This window comes from Sceloporus undulatus, chromosome 2, assembly GCF_019175285.1.
Source record: "Sceloporus undulatus isolate JIND9_A2432 ecotype Alabama chromosome 2, SceUnd_v1.1, whole genome shotgun sequence".
Taxonomy (NCBI): domain Eukaryota; kingdom Metazoa; phylum Chordata; class Lepidosauria; order Squamata; family Phrynosomatidae; genus Sceloporus; species Sceloporus undulatus.
Genome location: NC_056523.1, coordinates 56,008,620 through 56,023,090, shown reverse-complemented (window position 1 = coordinate 56,023,090; position 14,471 = coordinate 56,008,620). Strand labels below are relative to the sequence as shown.

Sequence of the window (14,471 nt, the reverse complement as noted above, 5' to 3'; positions counted from 1 at the left end):
GTGATTGGGTGGGCTATAAATAAATTATTATTATTATTATTATTATTATTATTATTGATTCAACCTCTATTCCTATACACTACTCTAGTCTCATATAAGCCAGTGTGGCGTCGTGCTTTGAGCATTGGACACTGGGGACTAGGGTTCAAATCCCAGCTTGGGCATGTAAACCCACTGGGCGACCTTGGGTAAGTCACACTCTCTCAGCCTCCTCAGGGGATGGCAATAGCAAACCCCTTCTGAAGAAACCTGACAAGAAAACCCCATGGATAGGGTCACTTTAGGGGGTCACCATGAGCCAGAAACTACTTGAAGGCACACAAAACAACAACAACAACAACAGAACCACCACCACCCCCCCAAATTGGCAAGCCTCTCTTTCTATGGCCCTGTGATGGCTGACACAACTACACTACACTCTTATATAGTGCTGCCATTGCACTTTGACTGCCCTGGCTGCCTCCTGTGGCATTCTGGGGGTTTGTAGTTCAGTGAGGCCTAACAGCTTTTTGGCTGAGGATCCTAAATGTCGCCCATTAAACTACAAGCCCCATAATGCCACGGGAGGTCAGCCAGAGCAGTGAAAGTGGAACAGCAGCTTTGTTAAGAGTGTAGAGAGAAGATGACTCCTCTAGCCCCGCCCACCATTGGAGGAGCAGCCGTTGTCCGCCACTGCTATTGGCCAAAGCTCCCACGCGCCTTCCCCCGTAGCTCCGCCCAAGTATTGGCAGCCACGTAAGCCCTCCTCTGGCTTCACAACCTAGGTGTGCGCCTGCGCGCCTCCGTCAAGCTGAGCTGTCTCAGCAGGAACTGTCATGTTGGCAGGAAGTGGTGCTTGGGCCGGAAGTGGAGCTCCAGGGATTCAGGCAGAGGGAGAGAGGCATCATCAGCTGCTCTTCTGTCCAGGGCTCCTGGCTCTTCCCCTCCCTTCCTCTTCAGCCCCTGCTGGGTTCTCTGTTGACCTGGGACTTGAGCTCTCCTCCTCCTCCGCCGCCGCCGCCTTCCCTGCATCCCCAAAGACAGGATGCTGAAGAAGTTTGACAAGAAGGACGAGGAGTCTGGTGAGTCTTGGCAGAGCAGGGAGGGAGGGAGGGAGGGTGGGGGAGTGTCACTGCGTTCCTATGAGGCTGAGAGAGTGTGGCTTGCTTGGGTGCAGCGTAGTGTCATGCTCTGACTACCAATCTGGGGTTTCCTTGGCAAGTTTCTTCCCACTCTTGCTGCTTTTAGGAAGAGTATCAGCCCACTTCTCTGCAGACTGGCTTTTAAAAGCATTTATTGACTTTTATCATGACTTCAGTGGTTTTCTTCTTGTGTGCCTTTATGTTGTTTCTGACTTATGGTGACCCCAAGGCATGGAGTAGTGGTTTGAGGGCTCGACTTTGACTCTGGGGACCAAGGTTCAATGCCCTGCTTGGCCATGGAAACCCTTTGGGTCACCCTGGGCAAACTGCACACTCTCAGCCTCAGAGGAAGGGAATGGCAAACCTTGCTTGAAGGAATCTTGCCAAGAAAACTCCATGATTGGGTCACTTTAGGCTCGTCGTACATCAGAGATGTCATAAAGGCACACAGGAATAATGATAAGGCGAGCCTGTCATAGTTTTCTTGGCAAGGTTTGTTCAGAGGGGGTTTGCCTTTGCCATCCTCTGAGGCTGAGAGACTGTGACCCAGTGGGTTTCCATGGCTGAGTGGAGATTCGAACCCTGGTCTCCAGAATCCTAGGCTATTGCTTAAACCACCATACTGGCTCTCCATTTTATTGTTTAATTTGTTTGCAGTTACACTTGTTAGCTGCTATATTCTCTCAGCAGAAAGGTGTCATAACAATACACACACATACAGTATGTATCACAGTCAGTCTTTAAGGTACACTCTTATTTTTGCTGCAAGTACCATGATCACCCCTTTGGAAACTATATAAAGGCTGGGTTGGGAGTACGTAAAGTTTATATTATTTTGGTGTAGTTGGTGGCCTTACTCCAGTTGTTAATCCTAGTTAGAACAGGTCCATTGAATCAATGGAACATACAGAAATATTGACTTACGATTGATTCAGTGACTCTATTCTAGTTAGGACTAACAGTTGGATTTAATGCTGTTTCTATTCATTCATTTTATTTCTTGAACATCTTACATAACAGAATCTCTCTGAGGGTTAAAAAATAAATAAATCAAAATCTGACTCAAACATAATAGGATTCCCATCTGGTTAAATAAAGTAGCACAGAGGAAAACACAAACAGGCATATTATAAAAAACACTGTTGATTTTAAAAAGTTAGAATCAGAATCATAGAGTTGGAAGAGACCACAAGGGCCATCCAGTCCAACCCCATTCTGCCATGCAGGAAATCTAAATCAAAGCATCCCCGACAGATGTCCATCCAGCCTCTGCTTAAAGACCTCCAAAGAAGGAGACTCCACTACACTCCGAGGGAGTTTGTTCCACCATCGGACAGCCCTTACTGTCAGGAAGTTCCTCCTAATGTTCAGGTGGAATCTCTTTTCCTGCAGCTTGCATCCACTGCTCTGGGTCCTAGTCTCTGGAGCATCAGAAAACAAGCTTGCTCCCTCCTCAATGTGACATCCCTTCAAATATTTAAACAGGGCTATCATATCACCCCTTAACCTTCTCTTCTCCAGGCTAAACATCCCCAGCTCCCTCAGTCGTTCCTCATAGGGCAAGGTTTCCAGACCTTTCACTATTTTAGTCGCCCTCCTTTGGACACGCTCCTGTTTCTCAATGTCCTTTTTGAATTGTGGTGCCCAGAACTGGACACAATATTCCAGGTGGGGCTTGACCAAAGCAGAATACAGTGGCACTATTACTTCTCTTGATCTAGACACTACACTTTTATTGATGTAGCCTAAAAATGCATTGGCCTTTTTAGCTGCCACATCGCACTGTTGACTCATGTTCAACTTGTGGTCTTCTTGGACTCCCAGATCCCTTTCGCATGTACTTTCATTCAGCCAGGTGTCCCCCATCCTTTATTTGTGCATTTTATTTTTCTGCCCTAAGTGCAGTACCTTACATTTCTCCATGTTGAATTTCATTTTGTTAGCTTTGGCCCAGCTTTCTAGTCTATTCAGGTCATTTTGAATCTTGATCCTGTCCTCTGGGGTATTAGCTATTCCCCCTAATTTGGTGTCATCTGCAAATTTGATAAGTATGCTCCCAATTCTGTCATCCAGGTCATTGATAAAGATGTTGAATAGCACTGGGCCCAGGACAGAGCCCTGTGGAACCCCACTGGTCACTTCTCTCCAGGATGAAAAGGAGCCATTGTTGAGCATCCTTTGGGTTCGGCCGGTCAACCAGTTACAGATCCATGTGACAGTTACCTTGTCTAGTCCACATTTTACAAGCTTGTTTGCAAGAATTTCATGGGAAACCTTGTCAAAGGCCTTACTGAAATCAAGATATACTATATCCACAGCATTCCCTTCATCTACCAAGCTGGTAATTTTATCAAAGAAAGAGATTAGATTTGTCTGGCATGACTTGTTTCTCTGAAACCCATGTTGACTTTTTTTTTATTATGGCATTGCTTTCTAGATGTTCACAGACTCTCTGTTTAATGATCTGCTCCAGAATCTTTCCTGGTATTGAGGTCAGACTAACTGGACGATAATTGTTGGGATCCTCTTTTTCCCCCTTTTTGAAGATGGGGACAACGTTTGCCCTCCTCCAGTCGGCTGGGACTTCTCCTGTTCTCCAGGAGTTCTCAAAGATTATTGCCAATGGCTCCGATATTACATTTGCCAGTTCTTTTAATACTCTTGGATGTAGTTCATCTGGTCCTGGAGACTTATATTCATTTAGATTAACAAGGTGTTCCTCTACTATCTCTTTACTTATTCTGTGCTGAACTTCCCCTATTCTGTCCTCTGCTCCATTATCCTCAGGTTGAGCACCCTTTGCCTTTTCTGAGAAGACTGAGGCAAAGAAGGTGTTGAGTAATTCTGCCTTTTCTCTGTCTTCTGTTAGCATTTTGCCATCTTCTCCACGCAGTGGCCCTACCGTTTCCTTCTTCTTCCTTTTGCTGCGGACATATCCAAAAAAGCCCTTTTTATTGTTCTTAACCTCTCTAGCAAGCCTGAGTTCATTCTGCGCTTTAGCTTTTCTGATTTTATCCCTGCATATGCCTGCTATTTCTTTGAATTCCTTTTTTGTGATTTCCCCCTTTTTCCATTTCTTATACATGTTCTGTTTCAAACTTAGCTCGGTTGAAAGTTCCTTAGTCATCCATCCTGGTTTCTTGAGACACCTCCCATTTTTCTTTCTCACTGGAACTGTTTGAAATTGTGCCTTCAGTATCTCTCTTTTGAGAAACTCCCATCCGGTCTGAACTCCCTTCTCTTTTAGTAGTTCTAAAGACAGTATCACCCTCAATACTTCTCTAAGTTTACTGAAATCCACTCTCCTAAAGTCTAGGATGTGTGTCTGACTATGCCTGGCTTCTCCTTTCCACTCTATAATAAACTCCAGGAGAACATGGTCACTTCCACCTAAGGATCCCACCACTTGCACCCCATTAACCAAGTCATCCTGTTGGTTAGGATCAGATCTAAATTGCCAACAGGACTCAAAATTAGAGTGCCAGGGCTAAACTGAAGATCTTGAAGAGCTTCAGAGAGAATCACAGTATTAGCCAGGTGTGGAAAAAAGGAAGTAGTGAGGAAAAACTTGAATGGTTAATAGGCTTCAAACAGTCAGTCTTTGTGACAGCATGCACTGATCTAAAGGATAGGTTTGTAGGGGAGAAATACCTTATTTTAAATGGAGCTAAAAGTGATAAGAAAGATTTGGTATACTTTATTTCTAGTGTTGTTTCTAGGTCCATTCAACTAGTCCTTTATCTGAAACACTCATCCGAAACACCTTTTGGTGGTCTGTTAACACCATTCCGGAATGTAGTTAGGGGTGAATGAATGCTGTCTGGGCATTACTAGGGATAGGAAGTAAACTCTATTGTAAAGAATTGCATATACTTTGTAGACCCAGCATGGCGTACTGGTATGAGCCTCTGAAGACAATGGTTTGAACCCTTTCTTAGTCATGAAAACCCACTAGGTGACCTTGGGCAAGTTACACTCTCTCAGATTCAGCGGAAGGCAAACCCTCCCTGAACAAATCTTGCCAAGAAAGCCTCATGATAGGTTTGCCATAGGGTTGTCATAAACTGGAAATGATTTGAAGGCACACATCAGCAAACATATTTAGAACTACACTTAAAATTATTTGTAAATATTCTACTTTATGTGGTTTGTGAATACTGAATAATAGACTATTGCCTCAGTCCAACTGCTAGTCCCAGCTAGAGCAGACCTATTAGACTAAATGTTGGAGTTGTTGTTGTTGTTGTTGTTGTTGTTGTTGTTGTTATCTGTCTCTGAGTCGACCTCGATGCATGACAACCCTATGGATGAGATACCACCAAGAATGCCTGTCTTCCACTTCTCTACTTAGTTCCTGCAATCTCATGATTGAGTTGATCCATCTGGTCTTCCTTTCCTTTCCTCCTCCTACCCTATACCTTTCCAAGCATTATTGTCTTTTCCAGTGATCCATGCTTTCTCATTATATGGCTGAAGTACATCAGTCTCAGTTTCATCATCTTGGCTTCTAATGAGACCTCTGTTCCAAGACCCATTTTTATCTTTTTGGCTGTCCACGGTATCCTAAGCATTCTTTTCCAGCACCACATCTCAAATGAGTTGATTTTCCTTTTGTCTTTTTGCTTTACTATCCAGCTCTCACATCCATACATAGTGATGGGGTATACGATGGCCTGGACAATTCTAACTTTTGTGCTCAATTGTGTTTCTTTACTCTTCAGTAGTTTTTCTAGTTCCTTCATAGCTGACCTTCCCACTCCCAGTGTTCTTCCTATTTCCTGACTGCAGTCACCATTCTTGTTCTGTCATTCAGTAATTTATGCATTGGGTCCAATCTAGGTGAAACCAGCTATTGTATGCATATGACTATAATACTATACACATTTACCTGGCCAGAGTGGCTGGGGGATTAGGGAAAAAATTAACATTATGAAATTCCCATATGGAGTGTTTCCATCTTCAGGAATATTCAGAGCTGGGAAACAGCATTGCCTCTGGTTGTCTGATGTTAGTATCCAAGCTGTTAGTATCTAGTATCTTACATAGGGCAAATTATAAGAGTTCCAAACTTCCAATATGTGTTATTTGCTATCCTTAAATGTATTAGCTGTCATTCTTCTCAGATAAGAAGTTAATTAGTTAGACATTGTTCTTAGACATTGTTAGACCTTGTTCTTTGAGGATTTCAAGAATGTAGTCTCTGTAGTGGGCTGCCTGTCTCTCTGTGTGTTTTGTCCACTGTCTTTTTGCCTTTTGGTGCGACTTCTCAGTTTAACTTATAGAGTGTTGTTCTCTTGACTTTCACTAACTCTGCTATTGCAGCAAAAAAAAAAAAAAAAAAAGCGAAAAAAATTTTTTTTTTTTTAATAATTTTTTTTGGGGGGGGGGGGGGGGGGATACAGCATGAGAAGTAGGCTAAAGAAGAATTTACCCAGCAAACAGTGGCAGCTGGTGGTATTTACATGTCAGTGGAGTGATAAATCCAGCCTCAGATACAGACCAAACTTTAAAGGAGCTATCCTAGATGCTGAGTGCCATCTCCAAACTATCTTTAGCACCTTGGATAGTTCCTTTTAAGGAGTCAGTGTGGTGTAGTGATTTGAGTGTTAGACTATGGCTGCATCTGCCATTATTATTATTATTATTATTATTATTATTATTCCACTTTTTCACAAAGGAATCAAAGCAGATTCCAACAGTACAAACAAAACATCAAACAATTAAAAATTACAATTTAAAAAACTACAAAACCCCTCCCCTCCCCCAATCATAAAAACAGTGATCATCAAAAGAGTTTAAACATTATAAAATTTAAAACTATCCAATAGAAATACATTAAAATTTTGGGCAGATTAGCGGAAGAAATGAATCTTCCTCTAGAGGAGGGGGGGACGGGGGTGATGGTATCAAACAATTTTGGTGTCGGTAGCAATAGAGGTGTCAGCAAAGGGGGGGGGGGAGGCAAGTCTAATGGATCTAATGGATCTAACCTAGTCTGGGAAGGCCTGCTGGAAGAGATCCATCTTAATTTGTCTTAATCCTCCATGACTCCATGCTCTGAAATCCTAGGATTTGTAACTTGTTGTGACACCAGAGCTCTCTGACAGAGAAAGCTAAATACAGTGTGCCCACATCATATGTGGGTGCGCCATACATGGCTTTCAGCATATGCACCGCAGGCACGAGCACCATTGTTTTCAATGGGGCTCGATCATACACGGTATTTCCTTTACGCATGGGGGAGTCCAGAACGGATCCCCTGCATACGGGAAGGGTGCACTGTACTATAAGTCTCAGTGTTCCATAATATTGAGCCATGGCAGTTAAAGCGGTATCAACCTGCACTATTTCTGCAGTGCAGACACAGCCTATGACTCTGGAAACCAAGGTCTCTGCTTGGCCATGGAAATGTATTGGGTGACCTTGGACAAGCTTTGTCCTTTACACCCTTTGTTACATGACCCTAAGTTTTACCCTTGACTTAACCATGGGTCACATCAAAATCCATAATTTTGGCACCTAAACCAGGAAATGACATTGGTGTGGCCACTAGGGGGGAGCTGTTGTGCAGATAATTTACAGCTCCAGTGGCAGCTAATGTGTCAGCATTCAAACAGGGCATCATCGGAATGTTGATGCAACTGTCAACTGTCAGTTCTCAACTGTCACTGAGACTGAGAGAGACAGTTGGTGCCTCAGGGTGGGCTGTGTCTGTTACTGAGAGGCAGTGAGATGGTTGTGTGTTAATGTGGCTGCCTCAAAGGTTATGTTATTGTTGGTTGGTGTAAATAGTGTGTATTAGAGACGGATGTCCAATACACTGTGTATATCTATACTGTAAATACTGCAAAGGAAGATTAAAACCCTCGTTTAGAGTGAAGATTTGTAAGAGTCATTATTAGTTGAAGACATCTTCACAGATTCCTTCTTCTCGGCGTCCTGTCAACGTGGTTGAACTCTGCAGGTGGTCGTGGTGGACACTGCGCGTCATTTCCATAGGTCCCAACAAGGGTTATGGGCGCAGCACACAGGCCACAACATCCTCAACTTATACATAAGGTCGAATTATAGTTGACTATAATGGTATTTGCATATACATAATGAGATATCTTGGATATGGGACCCAAGCCTAAACACAATTTTGTTGCTGATATTTAGCCATGGAACAAGATTGAACCAATGTTGTGTGGGTCTGGTGTCATTCACTGATAAATACCTTTTTCTCACCTTTTGGTTCAATTCTCTCTGGAGATGAATCTGCAATACTGCAGTTGCAAAGTATCCTGAATTTCTTCTGTTTTGGTCACTCTAATCTTAGCTGTATCTGATAGCTTTTCTTCTGATACTTGATCCTATTAAACAGGCAAATTGAAAAGAAAACAATTTCCCACCTATTCCAGCTGTTTCCTTTTGTTGTATTGAAATTTCTTGGTCATAACTGAAATAATCAATCTTATGTCTCAGGTGGCGGTTCCAATCCGTTCCAGCACTTGGAAAAAAGTGCAGTGCTGCAAGAAGTAAGTGCTGTCATTATCCCAATCCTCCTCCCTCACTCTCTGCACTATAAATAAATAAATATTTAATACTGACATATTCCTGACTCCTCATTTTCTGATTCTAGGCTCGAGTGTTCAACGAGACACCTATAAACCCTCGGAAATGTGCTCATATTCTCACCAAGATTTTGTATCTCATAAACCAGGTAATCATGAGAAAGCCTTTTTACTTTTATAATGGCTTTATCCTAAGGCAAAACCAAAACTGGTCTACTTTTCAAGGGGACTGCATGCATCAAACAAAGCCTCTTCTGGCTGCAAATTGTGACTTGGTTGCAATTACACTGCTCCCTCGGGTTACGAAATTAATTCGTTCCGCGGCCGCTTTCGTAACCCGAAAAGCCTTCGTAAGCCGAATTGCCATAGGCGCTAATGGGGAAAAGCCGCGTTTCGTGTGAAAAAGCGCCGAAAAGCACCAAAAAATTTTTTCGTAACCCGAAATAAATTCGTAACCCGGAACAATTATTTCCAATGGGATTTTTTCGTATCCCGGAAATTTCGTAACCTGGGTATTTCGTATCCCGAGGTACCACTGTACTTCATTCTTTCTGGCTTGCCCCCCTGGGCTGGCTGGATAGTGAAACAGCTGTGTGCTAGCATCATAGGGCTCCCATGTGGTCTGAGGATGTTCTGAAAGTGACTCCTCATGGAGAACTAATTGGTCCTTGCTGACCTTTGCTCTCAGCTAAAGTGTACTCAACGTGAGCTTTCCTCTGTTGCTTAAAGGGGGGAGCTCTTGGGAGGGTGGAAAAGCCCTAGCTGCTGTGCTTTCTGCAGCAATAGGAAATGTGATTTATTCAAGCTTCAGGTACTGTGGCTAGCAAATGTTGATTGTTCTTCCCATTTCAGGGGGAACACCTTGGCGTGATGGAAGCCACTGAATCCTTCTTTGCAATGACAAAGCTGTTCCAGTCCAATGATGTAAGCCCTTTGCTTGTGTACATCTACATAGGGAAATGGAGCACTATGCATATTGTACAGACTTGGGCTGCATCCACACTGGAGAAATAATCTGGTTTGACCCCACTTTAAGTGCTATAGCTCAGTGCTAGGGAATTCTGGGGATGGTCGTTTGTTGTGGCAAACAAATGACCAGAATTCCCTAGCATTGAGCCATGAATGCAGACCAGGTAATGACCATAATTCCCAGATTTCCCTAGCATTGAGCCATGGATGCAGACCAGGTAAGCAGCAAGAGTGTAGAAAAGTTGCTTTTTTTGGACTTCAGCTCTCAAAATGGGAAAGCAAGCTAGGGAATTCTGGAGGCTATAAGCCAAACAAGTAACTTTTCCAAGCTCTGGATCAACAAAATGTTTTGCATGAAGACCATTTTGGCAAAGTTGGGACTAGAAGGCCAAAGCACCATGCCCTGCTCCCAAAAGGTCTAACTGACACTCCTCTTTCATCTGCTGAAAATATGTCCCAGAAACAACAGGGAAGGGTCTCAACTAAAATCTCAGAACATAATGGTAGGATATAAAGAATGAAATAAAAATAATATATGTAACCAATACAAAAACAGTGGTATTGAAATAAAAATAATATCTGTAATCTATACAAAAACAGTATAAAGAATGTCAAAATTCCATTATATACACCAAGAAGAAAAACATACATGAAGTATAAGCTATTGCAAAAAGTCAACATGCATACAACACCACCAAATATATATATAACACCATAGAAAAAGTCAGCTCAAAATGAATAGGTACAGTTTGTCCTTCCAGTTTTGGTTGCAGGTATCATTTTCATTTCATTTCATCACCACATTCTATGATAGCCTTTAGGGTTGAAGGGCGGGGTATAAATACCATAAATAAAGAAAGAATAAATAAAATAAATATTACTTCCTACTATTATGGTTCTGAGATTATTTATGTGTCTGTGGTGGTTTTTTCTTTATAATTCAGTTGCAGTCTCCAAAGTATGATGAAGATGTTCTGACAGATCCCATAGCAGAGTGTGAGGTGATGACCTGACTTGGTGTGCTGTCAATATTTGTGCATCTTAACACTGTTCTTTATTCTTCATGGCAGCCAACTCTCCGCAGAATGTGTTACCTCACCATCAAAGAGATGTCCAGCCTTTCTGAGGATGTCATCATAGTAACTAGCAGGTGATTCTTTTCTGAATTTTAATCCTAGTGGTTATTTCTTTTCATGTTGTGTATGTTTTTTCCAGTGAGATCCTTTTAAACTTGCAGACAGGCATGGGATGAATCTTCGATTCTTCTCTTTCCACCTTCATAATTTTACAACCTCATTCTGTGGAAATTAATAAGAAGCTTCCAATTTGTTTTCTCCATTTATTTTTAATTAAATTTTAAAATCTCCTCAAGGTAACATTACATAACATCGGCATAGTGCAATAAAAGAACCAGAACAAAACAAAACGAAGCTAAAGGATGTGGAATTGGTCAACAATTATTGTTCAGTAGGGTCCATTAAGTAAGCCCTTTCAGGAGTTAGCAAGGATGCCATGTCCATTTGTAAGATGTCTTTCCAGAAGATGGCATGTGAGTCTGGAAAGTTGAATCGATGCGGTTGGTTATATACAGAGATAATAAAAAGTATCCAGTCCTCTTGCAATGTGTCTGGTTTCATTTGTCCATTACAAAATTTAATTGTGCTAGCAAGTTTTTCCAAACTACAGTTTGAAGAATTCCCTAGCACTGAGCAAGAGCAATTGAAACTGTCTTAAACTGGATTATATCTGCAATGTGTTTTGGACCATAGAATATGGGCCAGAGTGTATGATGATGAAGACGAAGAGCATGTTTGCTCAGACAAAATTCTCCTTTTCCACAGATTATTGAAGTGCAGCAGCTGAAAATCTAGCAGTCTGTCAGGATCTGTTGTTGATGTTGTCCACTTTATTTATACATTGCCTTTACCCCAAAACTGGGACTCAAGGCATCTTACAAATTAAAATTACTTTTAAACTTGTAAGCAGTGATTTTTTGTAGGGTTTTCAGGCTATGTGCCCGTGTTCTGGAAGAGTTTATTCCTGATGTTTCACCAGCATCTGTGGCTGGCATCTTCAGAGAATGCTGGCACGGGGGTGAGTGGAGTGTGTGTGTGTGTGTGTGTGTGTGTGTGTGTGTATTGTGTGACTCTTGGTTGAGAGGAAGTGATTCACATGTTAAAACCCCACAAAAAACTAGGGATTCCAGCCTTGAAAGCCTTTGACTTCACATCAAACAGCAATTGTGTGGGGGTCTGCAAGAAATGCCTCCTGCTTCTTCAATATCTGTCTGTATTCATACTTATCTACATCTATATACTTACATAAGGAGAGAGTGAGATCCACTGTTAAGGCAGTTTACTGACCTTTGATGTAGAGGATGCTTAGGTAACTTTGGAAATCTTGCTGCTATTTGGGGGGGGGGTAAAGCTTTTGAAACCTTTTGTGAAAGTACAGTATTAAGTGTGAAATACTAAAATATTACTTCCATTTTTTATCCAGTTTAACCAAAGATATGACTGGAAAGGATGACAATTATAGAGGCCCTGCTGTGCGAGCTCTTTGCCAGATAACAGATGTAAGTGCCTACTGTTTCCATCTGGCTGGATCCCTTTCTTACTGTTATCCTGGTTGTTTTTTCTGCACTCTTCTCAATTTTTCTTAAGTTATTATTTTATTGGACCTTGGGGAAGGGGGGGGGGGAACTTCACAGTCAAACAAAACATTTATCTTAAAACTAGAGTAAAACTCTAAACCAGTTGTTTTGCTGTGTGCCTTCAAGTCGTTTCCAACTTATGACAACCCTGAGGCAACCCTATCATGGGTTCAGATGACTTGATCACAGAACAAATTATTATATGATACTGAAAGATCTTGAGAGGGGTGATGTGTCATCTATGTATGCTCCTGTGGAATATATATATTTCACTCAGCTTTCCACACCCACCATAATCTTGTGAGGCAGCCATATTTTTCCTTATTTAACCTACTATATGTAAAGATGCCAGCTTTCTAGTTACATTTACTGGTTGAATGCAGTTCATGTAAAGTAAAGGAATACAGGCTTCTTGTCTTAACAAATACACAGTTATCAAATTGTATTTGCCATTTTTAAAGTCTTGTCATTGGCAGATTTTGCACTTTTCCTTCTGATGTGGTTTGATCAGCTTATAAATATCTCTACTGTGAAGAACTATTCATTCTCTCTCACATATGCATGCTCTGTTCCTATCTCAATACTCCCATTCTTTGTTCTTATATAGCTTCTCTTGTTTTCCCTTTCCCTCAGACTACAATGCTGCAGGCCGTTGAGCGCTACATGAAGCAGGCAATTGTTGACAAGGTGCCCAGTGTATCCAGTTCAGCCCTCGTGTCATCTTTGGTGTGTAAGCCCATTGAGGGTCACTTAACCATGTTAAGAGATGAGTAGTACATGCAGAAGAATGGCTAGTAAAGTTAGTGGATATGATGCAAGTGGATAAGATTATTCACTGTGTCAAAGATAAATCATTAAAAAAACTAAAGAAGAATGGTCAAAAGTCAAGAAGTATTGGAAGGTTATATGGCCAGATTTATAAAGCACCAACTGTTAGATTTATTGTACTCAGAGTTACAATTGGGCGTGGGGGGTTATATAAATAATGAGGACAAAACAAAAACAGAAAAAAGCAATGAAAAAAAATGAGACAAGTAAATGGAAATAGATTAAACACCATAGAAAATGCAATTAGGTTAGAGGAGAAGTCAGAATTTAAGGATAGATGCGTTTGAAATAGGTAGATAATACAAAAGAAGATATACCTATACTTAAATTTATTTGGAAGCTGAAGTTAAGTTTTAATTTATTCATCTATTCTTTTAAAGATCTAAATAACTGTAATATTATAATACTAATATATGTACAGATATATGTTCATTTATGATATTTTATGAATTGTGTAATAATTTTTTTAAAAAATTAAAAAGAAAAAAAAGAGATGAGTTGTACATTGGCCACTCATCTGTAGTAACAGTTTATACATTTATGAGATGGAAAAGCTAAAGGATATGGCTAGAGATCACATTCAAAGGTCCCAGAAAGAAGGAGCCACTCTGGGTCCCAAGGTAGGCCATTGTTCCATTTTTGGAAGAATCTGTTGTATATATGTAGAGATATAGGAATAGTACAGTAATACTGATGTATTGCAGTTAGAGGTGTGTGAAATATTTGCTCCATCAAGTTCTTTTCAGAGTTGTTAAAAGTTACTTTGTTGGACTATAAGTCCCCCAGCTGGGAATTGCTCAACAAAGTAACATTTTCAGACTCTATCTTTTAAAAATTGATTTACCAAAAATCCTGTTCCTCCTGGACTGAACAATAGAACTGGATGCAATTTGCATCTGGAAAACTCCAAATGTATTTCTGACAGCATGCACACAAACATAGTCAATGGGGCATTTGACTAGGAATACATCCATGTGAAAAAAAATACAGAAAAACACAGAAAAACTTCTTCCCATCAAAAATAAAATCTGCATGGAATGGACATGAAAGTGGAAAAAGGAGAGTGTCAACAAGACTTCGACAGTTTTGTCTGTAGTACAGTGCACAGAACCCAAAGCTTGTTCTAAACTTTTCTGGACATAATCTTTGCCTCACCTGGAATGAATTTTACTTGCTGTACAGTGGTCTATACTCGATGGTTTTCCTCTTTCACAGCACCTTCTGAAGACCAGTTTTGATGTGGTAAAACGTTGGGTGAATGAAGCCCAGGAAGCAGCTTCAAGTGACAATATCATGGTTCAAGTAAGAATCTTAAGGTCACATTGTATTCATCATGGTGCTAGGTTT

General features: G+C 41.0%; 1 protein-coding gene across 2 annotated transcripts in view; it reads left to right on the top strand.

Moving 5' to 3' along the window:
- Positions 1–868: 868 nt before the first annotated feature.
- The window catches only part of COPG1 (COPI coat complex subunit gamma 1), a 40,341-nt gene continuing 26,738 nt past the window's right edge, over positions 869–14,471 (top strand). For both annotated transcript variants that reach the window (XM_042452108.1, XM_042452106.1), the window contains exons 1-8: positions 869–1,061; positions 8,586–8,638; positions 8,743–8,823; positions 9,527–9,598; positions 10,714–10,793; positions 12,143–12,218; positions 12,930–13,022; positions 14,340–14,426. In XM_042452108.1, the coding sequence (XP_042308042.1) occupies positions 1,025–1,061; positions 8,586–8,638; positions 8,743–8,823; positions 9,527–9,598; positions 10,714–10,793; positions 12,143–12,218; positions 12,930–13,022; positions 14,340–14,426 (579 nt within the window). In that variant the 5' untranslated portion in view covers positions 869–1,024. The remainder of the gene's footprint in view (positions 1,062–8,585; positions 8,639–8,742; positions 8,824–9,526; positions 9,599–10,713; positions 10,794–12,142; positions 12,219–12,929; positions 13,023–14,339; positions 14,427–14,471) is intronic.